Source organism: Corythoichthys intestinalis, chromosome 22 (genome assembly GCF_030265065.1).
Source record: "Corythoichthys intestinalis isolate RoL2023-P3 chromosome 22, ASM3026506v1, whole genome shotgun sequence".
Classification (NCBI taxonomy): domain Eukaryota; kingdom Metazoa; phylum Chordata; class Actinopteri; order Syngnathiformes; family Syngnathidae; genus Corythoichthys; species Corythoichthys intestinalis.
In genome coordinates, this window is record NC_080416.1 from 27,493,810 (window position 1) to 27,513,425 (window position 19,616).

Genomic DNA, 19,616 nt, shown 5'->3' on the forward strand with positions numbered 1-19,616 from the left:
AAAACTACATTTTTTGCCATTCATTATAGTTTAGAGTGACTGAACTTAAGCAAAGACTCAACTTTTTGCTTGTGATTTTTCGGATATTACAATGCAATTTATGCAATACCTCACTCATTTTTAATGAAGATGCATCTTAGTTTTTACAACATATTTGCGATGGATACATTCTTTAAAAAAAAAAAAAATCAATAATTTTTTTTTTTTTTTTTAACTTACAAAGAGTCATAAAATTCATCAGCAAAATGAACACCCTGCTATTTTGCAAGTTCTCCCACTACTTAGAAATCATGGAGGGGTCTGAAATTTTCATCGTAGATGCATGTCCACTGTGAGAGAGATGATCTAAAATCATTTTTTAATGATTTATTTGTGTGATACGGCTGCAAATAAGTATTTGAATACCTGAGAAAATTAATGTTAATATTTGGTGCAGTAGCCTTCGTTTGCAATTACAGAGGTCAAACGTTTCCTGTAGTTTTTCACCTGGTTAGCACACACTGCAGGAGCTCACCCTTCAGCCAGGTTTCTGGCCTGTCACTGAGAAACACGGAATTTAAGCTCCCTCCAAAAGTTTTCTATTGGGTTTAGGTCTGGAGACCAGCTAGGCCATGCTAGAACCCTGTTATGTTTCTCTCAGAGCCACTCCTTGGTTTTCCTGGCTGTTTGCTCGGGTCATTGTCATCTTGGAAGACCCAGGCACGACCCATCTTCAATGCTCTGACTGAAGGAAGGAGGTTGTTCTCCAAAATCTCACATTACAGTGCCCCAGTCATCCTCTCTTTAATACAGTGCACTCGACCTGTCCCGTGCGCAGAAAAACACTCCCAAAGCATGATGCTACCACCCCCATGCTTCACAGTAGGGATGGTGTTCTTGAGCTAGTACTCATCATTCTTCTTCCTCCAAACACGGGTAGTGGAATTATGACCAAAAAGTTTTATTTTACTCTCATCTGACCTCAAAACTTGCTCTCATGACTCCTCTGCATCATCCAAATGGTCATGGGCAAACTTAAGACGGGCCTTGACATGTGCTGGTTTAAGCAGGAGAACCTTCCGTGCCATGCATGATTTCAAACCTTGACGTCTACTCTATGACTAATAGTAACCTTGGAAACGGTGGTCAGAGCTCTTTTCAGGTCATTGACCAACTCCTGTGGTGTAGTTCTGGGCTGTCTCCTCACCTTTCTTAGGATTATTGATAACCATCGACGCGATATCTTACATGGGGCTCCACTCCGATTGAAATTGACCGTCATGTTTAGCTTCTTCAATTTTCTAATGATTGCTCCAACAGTGGACCTTTTTTCACCAAGCTGCTTGGTAATTGCTCCGTAGGCCTTTCCAGCTTTGTTGAGGTGAACAATTTTGTTTCTGGTATCTTTGGACAGCTCTTTGGTCTTCATCATGTTACAAGTTTGAGCGTTACTGGTTGTATGGGGTGGACAGGTGTCTTTATGCTGCTATCGACCTCATACAAGTGCATCTGATTCAGGATAATACATAAAGTGGAGGTGGACTTTTAATTGACGGACTAACTGGTCTTTCGGGGTCAGAATTTTAGCTGATAGACAGGTGTTCAAATATTTATTTGCAGCTGTATCACACAGAAATTGTTAAGAAAATCATGCATTGTGATTTCTGGATTTTTCTTTTTACATTATCTCTATCACAGTGTACATGCACCTATGATGAAAATATCAGACTCCTCCATAATTTCTAAGTGGGGGAACTTAATATAAAAATAAGTAGGGTATTCAAATACTTATTTTCCTCACTGTATATGGTTTTCTCCCACTTCATTGTGCATTTTTGGGTTGGTGTGACTTATCGTCCAAAAAATACAGTATTTTTACTACAATTTCTACTAATTCATGTTGAGTTTTTTTCCCTTCTTAAATTGCAAATTAAAGAACACGACTTAACTTGTTAGCAATGCATTTGCAACTTGGCACGTCTGCCATGTTTGTGTGCTTTTTGTACAATTTCCTACTAAATCCTGAATGCAAACAAACTTCCCAGCAAGCCCACAAAAAACCATAAGACAATAAATCGAATCCAATAAATTAAAATATCCAATAAATACGTAAAAAATACATTTTTTTCTAATAAATACAAGTAAAGCTTTTTGGTTCTTCAATGTACTTTCCCTCCTAAAAGAACATTCTGCCATTATCATCACTGTGATTATTTTGTATTGTTATTATTCCAATGAAGATTCATAAATAAAATAAAGTCCAGGTAAAAACAGGAAGAATGTTATGTTTGTAGCTTTAAAGTTCAATTTCTGTGACAGTGTTGGACTTTCAATTGGACAGTACTTGTTCATGCCTTGAGATACAAGTTTAATTGGTTCTAGGACTACAATCATAACTCACTGGCAACCATTGATGGCGATAGGCGTCAACTTGAATAGACGTATATCGCCGTCAACGGCACTGAAACATGGTATTAATACATATACATACTGTACAAAGTGCGCTCATATCTCAAGGCAATTCTTTTGAGTTAAAATGGCACATAAATAAGACTAAATAAGACCAGCAAACATTTGTGCACTTGAAGCACATGATAAAGAACTTGTGCATGTTATTATTAATCCTTAAAAATGTAGTACACCGGGGAACGATTCAGGGAAAAAAAAGTTGGCTTTTTATGCTGATTAAAACTAAAATTGGTGCAGATTTCAAATTCACAATTTTTTTTTTTCTATCACGTCAACTTTTTTTTTCATACACAGGTATAATTACAGTAGTCATGTTCTTTGTCAAAACTGAAAAAAATCGTTTAATGGCATGCCAATGTTTGGTTATTATTATTTTTTTTAAGTAAAACAAGCATACACCAGTATTTTTCCCATTTTAAAATTGGCACTACACCAAATATTGAAATTGGAGTATATGTAATGAACAATTTTTAACGCCCATTCCACACAATATTTTTTACTTGTGAAGGGCATGCTTATTAATCCATTTGAGTATTTTTAAATCCTGAGCTTTAGTTTTCGAATGATCGCTTCCAGCCCCTTAGAGTTCAAATGGCTTAGGTGTCTTTTGCCGTCAATTGGCGTTTTAAAAATTAATTTCGCTCTTTTACTACCTAAACACATACTTTTTGATTTGGGCTGGCAATTTAGCTAATGCTAACTTTAAACAGATATCAATTGTAGTGAATGAAAAATGTTCTCAAAAACTGATATGTAATTCAATTAGGGGTGGTCATAGACTTCACTATCAGTTGACAGGACACAGAGCACGGGGCCAATCCGAAGGGGGCCTATTTTCAAAACCAAAGCTGTTAGAGACCTAAAACCAAAACAGGCACCTCCCTTAGGCATATGTGAGTCTCCGTGAGCAGGGACATAAAAAAATACAAAGTCGTTCCTGAATAAAATCCTGAATATTTTTTTATACAAGTATAATAGAGCTATAAAATTCTCAAATTTTACGCTAGATGCACAAAAATCACCAAATGCAGAGAAAATCTCCTATATTTTCAGGATCAATAGCAATATTTATCATATGATAAAAGGTTTTGCCCAGATAGCAACTTAATATTTTTTTCCACAAATTATCTAATCAGAAACTTAATACTTCAGGAAAGCACGCAGAATTATCTTAATTTTACTCAATAAAAGCATAATTTACATTTTTAGTAACTCATTTAACTTATTTAGGTTGAATTCCGCTACTGTGTCGAGATACAAAATCCAACGTGGTGTCCATCACAAAACAAAGAGCTTTTTAAGTTGAAAATTCTTGTAAATAAATGCTTAAATCACGGAATTTCTATAGATATGAATGTAAAACACTCTAGACTCTTGGTTAAAAGCAAAAAAACGGGCCGTTATTATTCATTTTACGTAAATATTTCAAGCCAAAGTTACGGTATTGTGTAATCCAACATGGCAGTCACAAAACAAAGATTTTTAAGTTGAAAATTCTTGTAAATTAATGCTTAAATTGCAGAATTTCCATAGATATGAACGTAAAAGACTCTTGGTTAAAAGCAAAAAAAAAAAAAAAAAACGGGCAGTTATTATTCATTTTACATAAATATTTCAAACTATAGTATTATATAGTATATTTAAAGCTAAAGGCTGATTTTTTCTATTCATTTCATTGCATTCACGTTTCAAAATGCATCCACGGTGCGAATAATTACATTGACTCCTCGACCAAATCACTCTTGAGACATTCCTGCTTATTTGTATGCAGTAAAACCTTCGTCCTATTTCCACCTAAATCCGACGTTAGAACGCAGGATGTGTTTGAGTTTATCACAGTGAAAGCCAACTCAATGTTCCGCTTGGGCCAGCCCCCTACCGGAAGGCGTGGCACAATGTCTGTGGGAGCTTACTTGTCAACTGATAGTGGAGTCTATGAATGAAAATTAAAAACACCCAGTCAAAATGGATTGGAGGTTTAACGCCATCAATGGCAGCCAATAAGTTAGGTAGAAAAATATTTCCTGTTATTTGTCATTCTAAAACCCAAGCATGACCATCATTTCTCCCCCAAATGGTATTCTGTGACGTTCTTTACGTAGATTCGCAGTCACATCAGCCTATAACTGTAATGTAATCGATCAGATTGTGTTTTTCGTAGTACCGTATTGGCCCAAATATAAGACGGTGTTTTTTGCATTGAAATAAGACTGAAAAAGCGGGGGTCGTCATATTCTCAGTCGATACGTTATACCCCATTCACGACGCTAGATGGCGCCAGATATCATTGAAGCAATGTTCTGTCATTACAGATCTCAGCTACTCTCAAATTTAAACAGTTTACGTTATTTCATTGCAATGTTTTTCCTTATTCAGATTTGTTTCAAGACTACAGTTACATTTAGACTTCACTTTGATGGTTAATGCAGTTATTGCAATTTTGTTGTTTTATCATAATAGATTGATTTATTTACATTTCAAAAACCAGGAGCCATTCATTTACGATTGCACTTTAGTTTACATATTTAAATGTTCAGATATTAAGATTTGAATGAGGCAAAATGACATGCTTTTTCTCTCAAATATATTGTTATAATCATTTGTTTCAGATGTACTGTAATTATAATTATAATACTGTATAAAAATTAATTTGGTGTTCAAAAAGTCTTTTTTTCTAACTTGAGTCTTGAATAAGAAGGGGTCCTCTTATAACCAGGGCTGTCTTATCATAAGCGGATTTTAAGGGGGACCAGCCCCCCCCCCCCGGTGGCCGAAAAGTGTCATTGCATGCAATTGACTTTCCTATATATATATTTTAGGGCTGTCAAAATGATCGCGTTAACGGGCGTTAATTAATTTTTTAAATTAATCACGTTAAAATATTGGACGCAATTAACGCAGATGCCCCGCTCAGGCAGATTTAAATGACAGTACAGTGAAACGCTCACCTGTTGTGTTTTATGGAGTTTTGCCGCCCTCTGCTGGCGCTTGGGTGCGACTGATTTTATAGGCTTCAGCACCCATGAGCATTGTGTAAGTAATTATTGACATCAACAATGGCGGGCTACTAGTTTATTTTTTGATTGAAAATTTTACAAATTTTATTAAAACGAAAACATTAAGAGGGGTTTTAATATAAAATTTCTTTAACCTGTACTAACATTTTTCTTTTACGTACTACAAGTCTTTCTATCCATGGATCGCTTTAACAGAATGTTAATAATGTTAATGCCATCTTGTTGATTTATTGTTATAATAAACAAATACAATCCTTATGTACCGTATGTTGAATGTATATATCCATCTTGTGTCTTATGTTTCCATTCCAACAATAATTTACAGAAAAATATGGCATATTTTATAGAATTGAATTGCGATTAATTGCAATTATGATTAATTAATTTTTAAGCTGTAATTAACTCGATTAAAATTTTTAATCGTTTGACAGCCCTAATATATGTATGTATATTATATATATATATATATATATATATATACATTTATACATTTTTGTTTGTTTGTTTGTTTGTTTGTTTGTTTGAATTTTTTTTTTTTGATTGAAGCCACTTTTTGGGGGATTGAATAATTTAGACACAAATGTCCTAATCATAATATGGCCCAAACACAAAAAGGATTGCTCCAATCAAAGAAAACTTTTTCAATGAAAATTTAAGTGTTCAAATGCAAATTGTTCAATCTCAAATATTTTTTCACATTCAAAAACCTTTTTCTATGATTGAAAATATTTTTTGATTGAAGTGATTTTTCTTTTTGAAAATCTATATTTGTTTGAAGCACCTTATTTTTTGATTAGTGAATAATAGAGAAAAATGTCCTAGCCAAAATGTGACCCAAACACAAATCAACATTACTTCAATCAAAAAGTTGCTTCAATCCCCTCAAAAAACTTGAGTCAAATAAAAAAATTAAAAAAAATTAATCAAAGAAAAATAGCTTTCACATGCAGTTTTTTTGAGTTTCAAATTTATTTTTGCATTCAAACACATCTTTTTTGATGAAGCGACTTTTTTTGGTTGAAAATATATATTTTAATTGAAGCAACATTTTTGATTGAATAATAACGACACAAATCTACCTCCATATGGCTTCGCCCAGGGGATACAATTTTTGACTGGGGTAACTAAATTGGCACGACACCTGCAGGCGTACCAAATTCAATGGATGACGAACTTGGCGAAAAGTATTGCCTAAGCAGCCTGATTTAGAACTCCCCTCAAGAATGATGGGAAACAAAAAACGCTCATTGTCAACTTATATTCTTTTGATTTAATTTTATTGCTGACATTGCGTTTTGGGGTCATCGACATGTTGTGCCCCCCTGCCCCAAAAGTCAAACTCCGCCTATGCGTCTTATATTCGGGCCAATACGGTAATTTGACAAAGTTACGTTGTCAATGGCCGCCAAAGAGTTAAGAAAACGAGAATCCTATTGTTCAAAAACTTGACATGAGAAAAACCAAAATGACTTTTGAATTTTGCACCCAACTATTAGTTAAAAACAGCTAACTCGACAAAAACGTTCCCCGAATGTTAATGTTGTCGTGAAGGAAGATGGCGCACACTCGCACACACACAAAAAACACACTTGCCCATCTTCCTGTTTGTGTTTGGTTTGTTCTATTTGGTTGGCTTTTATGCTGAAAAACTTTTGGTTTGCTTCACTTTTGGCTTTTTTTCTTCTTCACATTCTACGTATTCCGTGTTGTTTTGTGGGAACGCACTTTTCTCCACTTATTAATAAATCAATCACAAGCAAAAGATATGAAAATAGGTAGGACATCACCAAACCCCGCCCCCACGCTAACCCCCCACCCTCCCCTCCCGCCGCATATCAAGTAATGAGACAAATCCAATACATCATCGTCGACGAACAACATGAAAAGCCAAAGAAAAACGGGGGGGAAAAATAGACATTTTTTTTCTTTGAGAGTCACTACAAGTCCGGGAAGGAAACATCAAAGTTGGCGGGGGGAGGGATTGAGGGGGGTGACACACACACACATACCAGACCCCCTCTTTCCTCCCCCCTTGTTATCCTCTTTGTTCCTATTTGGTTTCGGGGTGTCAATCACTCACTTTTACTTCTTTTTGGGTTGACTTTTTGCTTCTTTTTTTTTGGTTTTCCTGTTCCCAGTGCACCTCTTCCGCTTTAACCACCTGCAGCTCCTCTTCTTTTTTCCCGTCTTTTGTCCTTTGATGCCGAGATCTTTGGAGACAAAAGGAAGGAGAGAGGGCCGGGCTGGGCAGTGCTTCACCTCCTCCTCCTCTTTTTCAGTACATGTGTGTTTTATTTGCAGTCTCAGGTGAGACCACGGCCGCCACAGGCCAGGCTTTGGTATCCGAGAGTGACGGTCAGCTGGGAGATGATGAAGATGATGATGGAGATGATGAAGTATGGAGGCCATTGTCAATAAATAAATCTAAAATAAATAAGGAATGAATGGAGGGGGGGATAAAGGACAGGCCCCACATTTGCCTGTAGGGTGCGCCATTTCATGAAAACTTTGGTTGGTAGCGAACTTTGCGCTTGCTGCTGCTGGTGATGAAAGGATGAACTTCCTGATAGACTGAGTTGGGATGTTGGTTGTTTTTTTGGTTTGGCAGAAAAAATATAAGGCAAGCGTAGAACAGCGACATGTAAAAGTTGATTTGAACTTTCACTTTTTGGAGAGTTTGGTTTGTTTTATTGATGATTCTCCTTTCCGGAGAGTCAGATTTTTTGTCCGGATGAGGGTTCGAAATTAAGGATGTTTAATTTGATTTTTGTTAACTGTGAAGGACTTCTTTTTAAATGAACTCATTCACTGCCAACATGTGAACAAATTGGAGGGAATTGTACCTTTTATTTACTTGCCTGGTATACCAGACTCACCGCTGTTCCAGCGATTGAGTCTGGCAACCGTCCGGCGGATCAAATTCTGAGGGCGGAGCAAGCTACAGCCAACAGACAGCGGAGTGGACCAATCAGCTACGGGCAGACGTGACATTGTTAAAGCGACAAGTAGTTAGCATGAGCGGAGAATGGCGATGTTTATTTAACATGGCTAGCGCGAGCCATGTTGACTGTTGTCAGTGACTTGAATCGATGTTTTTTTGGTAATTTAAAACTGGTTTTACCGCGGATTGGAACATATTCTCGGCTCTCCCGTTCGCCATCAGTGTTGTTGTAGAGACGACTTTCGGCGCGCAAGAGTGACGTTACTCGTTAAGAACACGTCACGCAAATAAACAAATCTGATTGGACGGTTGATTTTGTACTTGTTCGAGAGGCCGTTAATGGGCTGGGTCCCAGATTATTTCTCATAGTGTTTGAAAAATAGTCTGGCGGTGCCAGGCAACATATTTACTGTTTGACTGTTTGTATTACTGAAACTAAGTGTTTTTCAACCTTTTCTAAGTCACGGCACGTTTTTACATTGGAAAAAATCTCGCGGCACACCACAAATCAAAATATTCCAAAATTACTTTCTGTACAGTGTATTTAATTTGAAAATAATTTCTCAATATTTATGCTTAGTGTGAAACTTGAGCCTGTTTACAGTGTATCACAAAAGGGAGTACACCCCTCTCATTTCTGCAGATATTTAAGTATATCTTTTCATGGGACAACACTGACAAAATGACACTTTGACATAACGAAAATTAGTCTGTGTGCAGCTTATATAATAGTTAATTTATTTTCCCCTCAAAATAACTCAAAATACAGCCACAAATATTAGGCCTGTCAAAATTATCGCGTTAACGGGCGGTAACTAATTTTTAAAATTAATCACGTTAAAATATTTGACGCAATTAACGCACATGCCCCGCTCAAACAGATTAAAATGACAGCACAGTGCAATGCCAACTTGTTACTTGTGTTTTTTGTCGCCCTCTGCTGGCGCTTGGGTGCGACTGATTTTATGGGCTTAAGCACTCACGAGCATTGTGTAATTATCGACATCAACAATGGCGGGCTACTAGTTTATTTTTTAAATGAAAATTTTACAAATTTTATTAAAACGAAAACATTAAGAGGGGTTTTAATACAAAATTTCTATAACTTGTACTAACATTTATCTTTTAGGAACTACAAGTCTTTCTATCCATGGATCGCTTTAACAGAATGTTAATAATGTTAATGCCATCTTGTTGATTTATTATTATAATAAACAAATACAGTACTTATGTACCGTATGTCAAATGTATATATCAATCTTATGTCTTATCTTTCCATTCCAACAATAATTTACAGAAAAATATGGCATATTTTATAGATGGTTTGAATTGTGATTAATTACGATGAATTAATTTTTAAGCTGTAATTAACTCGATTAAAAATTTTAATCATTTGACAGCCCTAATTAATATCTAAACACCTGGCAACAAAAGTGAGTACACCCCTTTGAAAAAACATACATCTCTCAATGTCCAAATTGAGTACTGCTTGTCATTTTCCCTCCAAAATGTCATGTGACTCGTTAGTGTTACTAGGTCCAGGTGCGCATAGGGAGCAGTTGTGTTCAAATTTGTAGTGCAGCTCTCACACTCTCTCATATTGGTCACTGAAAGTTCCAACATGGCACCACATGGCAAAGAACTCTCTGAGGATCTTAAAAGACATATTGTTGAGCTACATGAAGATGGCCAAGGCTCCAAGAAGATTGCCAACACCCTGAAACTGAGCTGCAGCACAGTGGCTAAGATCATCCAGCGTTTTAAAAGAGCAGGGTTCACTCAGAACAGGCCTCGGGTTGGTCGTCCAAAGAAGCTGAGCGCACGTGCTAAGCGTCACATCCAAATGCTTTCTTTGAAGGATTGTCGCAGGAGTGCAGTCAGCACTGCTGCAGAGATTGAAGAGGTGGGGGGTCAGCCTGTTAGTGCTCGGACCATACGCTGCACTCTACATCAAATTGGTGTGCATGGCTGTCACCCCAGGAGAAAGCCTCTTCTGAAGACTGTACACAAGAAAGCCCGCAAACAGTTTGCTGAAGACATGTCAACAAAGCACATGGATTACTGGAACCATGTCCTATGGTCTGATGAGACAAAGATCAATTTGTTTCGTTCCGATAGTCTCAAGCATTTTTGGCAGCGACCAGGTGAGGAGTACAAAGATAAGTGTGTCATGCCTAAAGTCAAGCATGGTGGTGGGAATGTCATGGTCTGGGGCTGAATGAGTGCTGCAGGTGTTGGAGAGTTACATTCCATTGAGGGAAACATGAACACCAACATGTACTGTGAAATACTGCAGCAGAGCATGATCCCCTCCCTCCAGAAACTAGCTCGCAGGGCAGTGTTCCAGCATGGCACCTCCAAGATGATCACTGCTTTACTGAAGAGGCTGAGGGTAAAGGTGATGGATTGGCCAAGCATGTCTCCAGACTTGAACCCAACAGAACATCTTTGGGGATCCTCAAGCGGAAGGTGGAGGTGCGCAAAGCCTCAAATATCAGGCAGCTCCGCAACGTCGTCATGGAGGAGTGGAAGAGCATTTTAGTGGCAGCCTGTGAAGCTCTGATCAACTCCATGCCCAGGAGAGTAGAGGCAGGGTTAGGGGTTAATAAAGGGATAATAGTGGTGGCCACTAGAGGTGGGAATCTTTGGGCACCTAACGATTCGATTACGATTAAGATTCAGAGACTCCGATTCGATTATATATCGATTATTGATCCCCCCTCCCCCCATTTAAAAAAAAAAAAAAGTTTTGTATATTTGTTCCAAAATTGTTCAAAAATCCTCTCAGGCTAAATAAACCAAACTACTATTTTAGTATCAAGTTACCGGTTAAAAACAGTAAATAAATACTCAAGTCCCTATTCTGTATCAGCAGCTTTAAACTACATTCAATTAATTTAATGTTGTGAATCAACCGTTAAAGTTGTTAAAATTGCGCCCGTTATTCCATAATTTCCCTCATGTCTACTTTCGACATGTGAAAGTTTTAAAACTGTTTCATCATTTAAAGATAGATTCAAGTCAAGATTTTTCCGATTTAGGGGTATTTTAGATAAAAAGTAATAAGGTTCTCTACAACAGAGCCTTCTAGAGAAGTCTACTGCTTTAAGATGGCGCCTGTTGACTAGCGCGTGAAAGTCTGTCAATTCACATCTAGTCTAGATATATGTGATATCTACCATAGCCGTATGTTGCTGTATGTTTGTAGCAACTACCAATTGGGTGCTGTTTGTAGCGGCTGACGGTCGCAGTCAGGTATTATTGTTTTTTTTTTTTTTTTTACCTAGCGGCATTAGCTGCACATGATATTTACTCTCGGTCCGTTCCTCATTGCGTCCCGAAGACCGCGCTGAATGCGTTTTATTTCCGCTTTACCTGGTATAATTCAATAATCGGAATTTGGATGTTTGTGAATCGTTCTCGAATCTTCCACGGCCGAATCGCGAATAATCTAAGAATCGGAAACTTTGCACACCTCTAGTAGCCACTAGGGTTGGGCATCGAGTATCTAGCATCGATGGGAACCGGTTCTAAAACTCCGATGCTCCCGGAATCGTTCGAATTTTTAGATTTCGATTCCATGTTTTGATGCCCTGACCGCCAAGTGGACAAAAATTGCTCGAGTTCAAAGACTGATATTTATATACAAGTTAAAGTGAGCCCTGTGGGAAGTTCATATAATTTTAAAAATCATCGAGAAGACTTTAATATAAACCATGCAGTTTTTTTTTACCCTGCCTTCTTTGTTGTAACCCTGCCTCTTAAAAGAATCGGACTCGAGAATCGTTCAGAACCGGAATCGAAACATGGAATTGGAATCGTTCAATTTCAAACGATGCCCAACCCTAGTGGCCACACAAAATATTGACAGTTGACATGTCGTATGTTAATATTGACAACTTTCACTAAGGGGTGTACTCACTTTTGTTGCAGGGGTTTAGATATTAATGGCTATATTTGAGTTATTTTGAGGGGAAAATAAATGAACTGTATTATATAAGCTGCACACAGACTACTTTTCGTTGTGTCAAAGTGTCATTTTGTCAGTGTTGTCCCATGAAAAGATACATATACTTAAATATCTGCAGAAATGCTAGGGGTTTACTCACTTTTGTGATACACTGTAGATGAACACAAAGCCAATATCCTGGCAATAATCTTCGTCAACAGCTCAGAATTATCAGACAGGGGGACTTTAGCAAGGTCTTTAACCGCATCAGGGCCGAGCATCTCGCTGACAATGCCTTTGCAGGCAGGTGGTATTGTCTCTGTCACTGTGTCGGACTTTTTGAATTTAGCGACAAGTTCAGCAACAAGGTAACAGACTTTTAGGGCTTTCTCATTTACCTTTGTAATTTTTCTCAAAAAAAGCTTGTTGCTCTCTGTTTGCACAAAGGCGAAGACCAAATCAAGACTGTTTTTCGTCTATACAGTGTTGTTAATCTTACTTTAAAAAATAATTAATTACAGTTACAAATTACTTCTCCCAAAAAGTAATTGCGTTATTAACTCAGTTACCTGAATGTAAGAGTAATTAGTTACTTGGCAAAGTAACTGGTGATAATTTTCATGTTTTTTTTTTCTCTCAAAAAAACAAAACAAAACAACAACAAAAAACAGGTCGCACAATGTGAAGTTTAAAGGTTTTTTTGGGGGCAATTGGCCCTAGGCCAATTCTTTACCCTAAATTTAACTAGACACAGGGGTATTGCGGATATTGCGATAACTAGATAGTAACCTTTGCTATGTGTGGAAGTCATTTAATGTTGTGAATCAACTGTTAAAGTTATTGCATTAGTTCCCTTCTGTCTACTTTTGACATGTGTAAGTTTTAAAACTATTTCATCATTTAAAGATAGATTTAAGTCGAGATTTTGCCGATTTAGGAGCATTTTAGATTAAAAGTTACTAAGGTTCGCTAGGGAGGTTCTATACAACATAGCCTTCCTGAGAGGTCTACTGCTTTAAGATGGCGGCTGTTTATTATGGCATCTAGTTCTTTATTATACATGTTGCTAATGCAGCCATGTCTGTCATTTGCATCTAGTTCTGTATATATGTGATATCTACCGAAGCATCATGTGGGCGTAGTTTGTAGGCTATCGGCTACAGTCAGGTATTATTGGAGCCACCGAGCATAGTAGCATCGCGTTTGCAATGGCGTCACCCTCCCTTGCCTCCTCCCCACTCCTGCTCTGCTCTCTCGTCTCTGTGAGTCCGTCTTTCTTCAGACTTTTCTCGCGTCATTCAACCAACATAGTCACGCACGCCTTTCCCGCCTCAGTAACAGTAACGGCGTTGCCAAGATGAGAAAATTAGTTTATTCACTACTGAAGAAAATAACGCCGTTAGTAACGCCGTTATATTCTAACGCCATGATTAACAACACTGCATCCATATCTATAAAGAATTCAGGGATTTAAGCATTTATTCACAATAATTTTCGACGAAAAAAGCTCTTTGTCCGTGATTCCACTCAGTGAGCTTTGACGCCCACATCAACAATGCAGGCCCCCTATTAATCAGCCCCATGTCCCGTCAATATCATTATGAAGTCTATGGTAATGCTAAATTTTTTTCACAATGTTTCAAAGTGCATGCGTGGGGCTATTTGATATAATTATAACCTTGAATCCTAGACCAAATCACTCTTGAAACACTCCTGCCTGCTTGTATGCCCTAAATCTCAGGTGTCAAACCGATTCCAGAAAGGGCCTAGTGGGTGCAGGTTTGCTTTCCAACCAATGAAGAGGATACCTTTTCACCAATTACATCTTTTACATATGTAATCAGTTAAACTTTGTCAGGTGCTGCTTGTTTCAGCAGGAAGCTCATTGGTTAAACTTTCTGCGCGCTATCGGTCGGAACAAAATCCAGCACCCGCTAAGCCCTTTCTGGAATCGGTTTGACACCTGTGCCCTAAAACTTTCGTCCCGTTTCCACCTAAATCTGGTGCTTAAACGCAGTGTGTTTGAGTTCATCACAGTGAAAGCCCAATGCTCTTGCCTGGTACACCAGACTCCCCGCTGTTCCAGCTATTGAGTCTGGCCACCATTCACGCGGATACAATTTCCAGGGCGGAGCAAGCCACAGCAAACAGACAGCGGAGTGGACCAATCAGCAACGGGTAGACGTGACGTTAGTAAAATGACGAGGGAAGGACGAGGGACTTGCGCGCGGAAGTAAACATACGAAGAGAGCGGAGTTTATTCAACATGGCTAGCGCGAGACAGACTGTTGTCAATGACTCGTGTCGATGTGTTTTTGGTATAGTGCCTTGCAAAAGTATTCGGCCCCCTTGAACCTTGCAACCTTTCGCCACATTTCAGGCTTCAAAAATAAAGATATAAAATTTTAATTTTTTGTCAAGAATCAACAACAAGTAGGACACAATCGTGAAGTGGAACAACATTTATTGGATAATTTAAACTTTTTTAACAAATAAAAAACTGAAAAGTGGGGCGTGCAATATTATTCGGCCCCCTTGCGTTAATACTTTGTAGCGCCACCTTTTGCTCCAATTACAGCTGCAAGTCGCTTGGGGTATGTTTCTATCAGTTTTGCACATCGAGAGACTGACATTCTTGCCCATTCTTCCTTGCAAAACAGCTCGAGCTCAGTGAGGTTGGATGGAGAGTGTTTGTGAACAGCAGTCTTCAGCTCTTTCCACAGATTCTCGATTGGATTCAGGTCTGGACTTTGACTTGGCCATTCTAACACCTGAATACGTTTATTTTTGAACCATTCCATTGTAGATTTGGCTTTATGTTTTGGATCATTGTCCTGTTGGAAGATAAATCTCCGTCCCAGTCTCAGGTCTTGTGCAGACACCAACAGGTTTTCTTCCAGAATGTTCCTGTATTTGGCTGCATCAATCTTCCCGTCAATTTTAACCATCTTCCCTGTCCCTGCTGAAGAAAAGCAGGCCCAAACTATGATGCTGCCACCACCATGTTTGACAGTGGGGATGGTGTGTTCAGGGTGATGAGCTGTGTTGCTTTTACGCCAAACATATCGTTTTGCATTGTGGCCAAAAAGTTCAATTTTGGTTTCATCTGACCAGAGCACCTTCTTCCACATGTTTGGTGTGTCTCCCAGGTGGCTTGTGGCAAACTTTAAACGAGACTTTTTATGGATATCTTTGAGAAATGGCTTTCTTCTTGCCACTCTTCCATAAAGGCCAGATTTGTGCAGTGTACGACTGATTGTTGTCCTATGGACAGACTCTCCCACCTCAGCTGTAGATCTCTGCAGTTCATCCAGAGTGATCATGGGCCTCTTGGCTGCATCTCTGATCAGTTTTCTCCTTGTTTGAGAAGAAAGTTTGGAAGGACGGCCGGGTCTTGGTAGATTTGCAGTGGTTTGATGCTCCTTCCATTTCAATATGATGGCTTGCACAGTGCTCCTTGAGATGTTTAAAGCTTGGGAAATCTTTTTGTATCCAAATCCGGCTTTAAACTTCTCCACAACAGTATCTTGGACCTGCCTGGTGTGTTCCTTGGTTTTCATAATGCTCTCTGCACTTTAAACAGAACCCTGAGACTATCACAGAGCAGGTGCATTTATACGGAGACTTGATTACACACAGGTTGATTCTATTTATCATCATCGGTCATTTAGGACAACATTGGATCATTCAGAGATCCTCACTGAACTTCTGGAGTGAGTTTGCTGCACTGAAAGTAAAGGGGCCGAATAATATTGCACGCCCCACTTTTCAGTTTTTTATTTGTTAAAAAAGTTTAAATTATCCAATAAATGTTGTTCCACTTCACGATTGTGTCCCACTTGTTGTTGATTCTTGACAAAAAAATTAAATTTCATATCTTTATGTTTGAAGCCTGAAATGTGGCGAAAGGTTGCAAGATTCAGGGGGGCCGAATACTTTTGCAAGGCACTGTAATTTAAAACTGATTTTACCGTGGATTGGAACATATTCTCGACTCTCCCGTTCACCATCTGTGTAGTGGAGACGACTTTCGACGCGCAAGAGTGACGTTGCTCGTTAAGAACACGTCACGCAAATAAACGAATCTGATTTTGTCGATTGATTTTGTACCTGCTCGAGAGGCCGTTAATGGGCTGGTTCCAAGACTCTACTCTCAGTGTTTGAAAAATACAGGGAGAATAGTCTGGCAGAGCCAGGCAACCAATGCTCTGCCTGGGTCCGCCCCCAACGGGAAACTGATGGTGAAGTCTATGCTTAGATATATATCTGGACCTATATGAGCGTTTATTCTTTCTTCTAGTACAGACATGTCCAAATTCCGGCCCGGGGGCCAAATGCGGCCTGTGGTCAAATTTCATCCGGCCCCCAGTCTCTGTCATAAAATCAACGTCTGGCCCGCACACACTTAATAAATTGGTCAGCAGTACATCTACCAGCATATGTGTGAAGTAGCTTACACACTAAATGCTGCTCCTCATTTACCCACTAAAAGGTAGCAGCACTCCAAGCAACATTACCCCGCGTCACCCTTCCAATTTTCTAAAATAGTGACAACAAAAAAAGACTGCGACGGCAGACTATTTCTTCACTAAAATACGCAGCAACTGTGTCTGTCTCATTTGCAAAGAGACAGGCGCTGTTTTTAAAGAGTTCAAAATGTGAGGCGATATTACAAACGAGACACGCTGATATATCCGACCAGATTATAGGGAAGATACGCAGCGAGAAATTGAAGCAACTTGAAGCTAGTTCAATTTCACAGCAGCAGCACCCCTGTTCTAGTAGGTTTCGTGCTACAAAGATAGTCAAAATGCTTTGGAAAAGTTGGCAGTGAATGAGTTAAGTGCGATAAATAAACTGATGAAACTCAAGAAATGTAAAAAAAATATCCTTTCAGACTATTTAGTAGTTGCTTTGGAGTTTTGTTTTTTGGTTAAATTCTTTCGTGAAGAAGGCAGGAATTACTGACTAAAACAAAATTAAAAATGTTAGGTTTAAATTAGAATCAGTTACAGTTCGCATTTTAGCTCAACAAATATTTGAAAGCAATTCCCATCATGCTTGCGGTCGCGTTTGCATCCAGTGATGAAAACGAGTGTCGCGTCAGCGAGGTAGAGAAGTCGGCATGTAAACGTCACGCTGCTTGTGTCACGAACAGAGAAAAAAAAATTACATTGAAATCCTCCTGAGTGAAATGAGAATGCGTGAAAATGGAGTCGCGATATCATCGGAAACGTGATCCTAGACGGATCGGAATGCAAACGTCTAAAGCTTTTCTCTCCGTTTTTTTTTTTTTTTTTTTTTTCTATTTGGTTTTGAGTTTTTGGTATTTGTAGAATTTGGTTTTTGGTCTCGGTGGTGGTCGCCTCCCATCATGCACTTGGTCTACTTCCTGACACGCCTCAGCTTTACGTTGCTTTCCTTTTTTGTTTTTGGTTTCGAGTCGCCTCCTCCATTTCTTTGCCTCCTCGCCGTCCGCCCTCGTCCTTTGCGTACATTTTTGGCTCGGGAGGACGTCGGCGGGCGCCGAGAGATGGCTTTGGTCGAAAGGCGAGGTTTTTAAAGCTTTCTGTCCCCGCCCCACCCTTTTTTTCAGAGGGCTTCAGTCGGCCATGGCCCCGCCCAGGGGAGGCGGCGAGGCTTCGCTGAAGGAACAGAAGGAGGCGGGGCTGGAACAGGGGGAGTCGTCGGGACACGAGGGCGGGTCCAGGAGGTGGGCGGCGCCGGCGGGCGACGACTGGGCGAAGGCGAGCCGGGGGGCGCCCCCCGCCGGGCCGCTCGTCGGATCCGAGACAGGCGGGGACGCCGTCGCCATGGAGATGGAGCCCGTAACCACTGGCAGGAGGGCCGGGCGGTTGAGGAAAAGCGACGGCCGCAGCGAAGGGGGCACCCTGCCGTGGCCGCCGCCCAGAATCATGTGGCCCCCGCCTGCCTCCATGATTGACAGCTGACCACCGCTGGCGGCAAGTGCTGCTCGAGGCGCAAGGAAGGAAGGAAGCAAGGGAAGGAATTATGGGAAAAGGGAAAGTATGGAAGGCAGGAAACAAAGGATAAGGAAGAAGCCACAAAATAGATGAAAGAAGGGACAAGGGAAGAAAATTGGCATGGAAGGAAGGAGGAAAACAGGAAGTAGGGAGAAATGAGGGGGGGAGAACAGGAAATAAGAGGGCAGGAAGGAGAGACAGACAGGAGAGAAGGAAATAAAAGATCAGAAAACACATTAAAGCAGTGCTTCTCAATTATTTTCTGTTATGCCTCCCCCCAGGAAGACAAACGTTCCGTGCCCCCCCAACTCTGCCGCCACTGTGAATATACTGTAGTATCATTTGTATATAAAATTGTTATTATTATAAGTACACCTCTGCATAACATTGTGTTCTTTTGAATATTAAAGAAAAAATATAGATCAACTTACAATAAAGTGTAAAAAAAAAATGCACATCCATACTGTAAAAATGCATTCAACATTCATTTTTTTGACCGTTTGATACTGAAAAATAAAATTTAATAAAACTAATTGATTAGCAACATTAACTCACGAGGACAGTATGCCAAACAATTAGACTGAAAAAACAAAAATGAACAAAACAAAAACAACAGTCTCATTGGACAGAGGGACAGCTTTTATTTTTGCTGCAGGCGGTAACAACTCCTTTGAAATGGTGTGGGGTTATTTTGCACTGAGCAACTTGGTATGCCACTTTATATGATGCTGACAGAGCTCGCTGGTTACTGATGCAACACTAACAAAGCGGGAAGGTTGTTGGCAATATTCGGCACTTTTTTGCTGAAAAAAACCATCATTCCTGCTGTCCGCTGCGAAAATTTTTAGACGACGTAAACAGACTGGTCTTTCCTCATCTCCCACTTTACTAAAAGTCAAAGCCAAATGCTATATATGCGTGATCATATTTCCTTGTCCTAGCTTTTAATATCTCCAGTGCTTATTGCTATGTGCTCTTGTTTGGTTAAAAAATATTGGACACGCATTGAAAATGAGACCGGCACTGCCACCCACTGAGTGGATCTGCAATTACACTTTATTTTAGTACGACAAAAAAGTATGTTCCCCAAGGTCACATGCGCAACCCCCAGCATCACTCTGCGCCCCCCTGGGGTGGCCCCGCCCCACTATTTGAGAAGTACTGCATTAAAGAGACATTGGTTAACGAGCAGAAAAAAACAAGGTGAATAATCCCGTACGAATTCCTTAAAAAGCTACATGCTAACCATGCTAGCACGTGTGACTCCGGATCCCATT

The 19,616-nt window shown here is 39.6% G+C and overlaps 1 protein-coding gene across 2 annotated transcripts in view; it reads right to left on the bottom strand.

Annotated features, from left to right (window-relative positions):
- Nucleotides 1–16,307: 16,307 nt before the first annotated feature.
- The window catches only part of LOC130910728 (POU domain, class 2, transcription factor 1-like), a 257,235-nt gene continuing 253,926 nt past the window's right edge, over nucleotides 16,308–19,616 (bottom strand). For both annotated transcript variants that reach the window (XM_057828254.1, XM_057828253.1), the window contains one exon: nucleotides 16,308–18,325. In XM_057828254.1, the coding sequence (XP_057684237.1) occupies nucleotides 17,958–18,325 (368 nt within the window). In that variant the 3' untranslated portion in view covers nucleotides 16,308–17,957. The remainder of the gene's footprint in view (nucleotides 18,326–19,616) is intronic.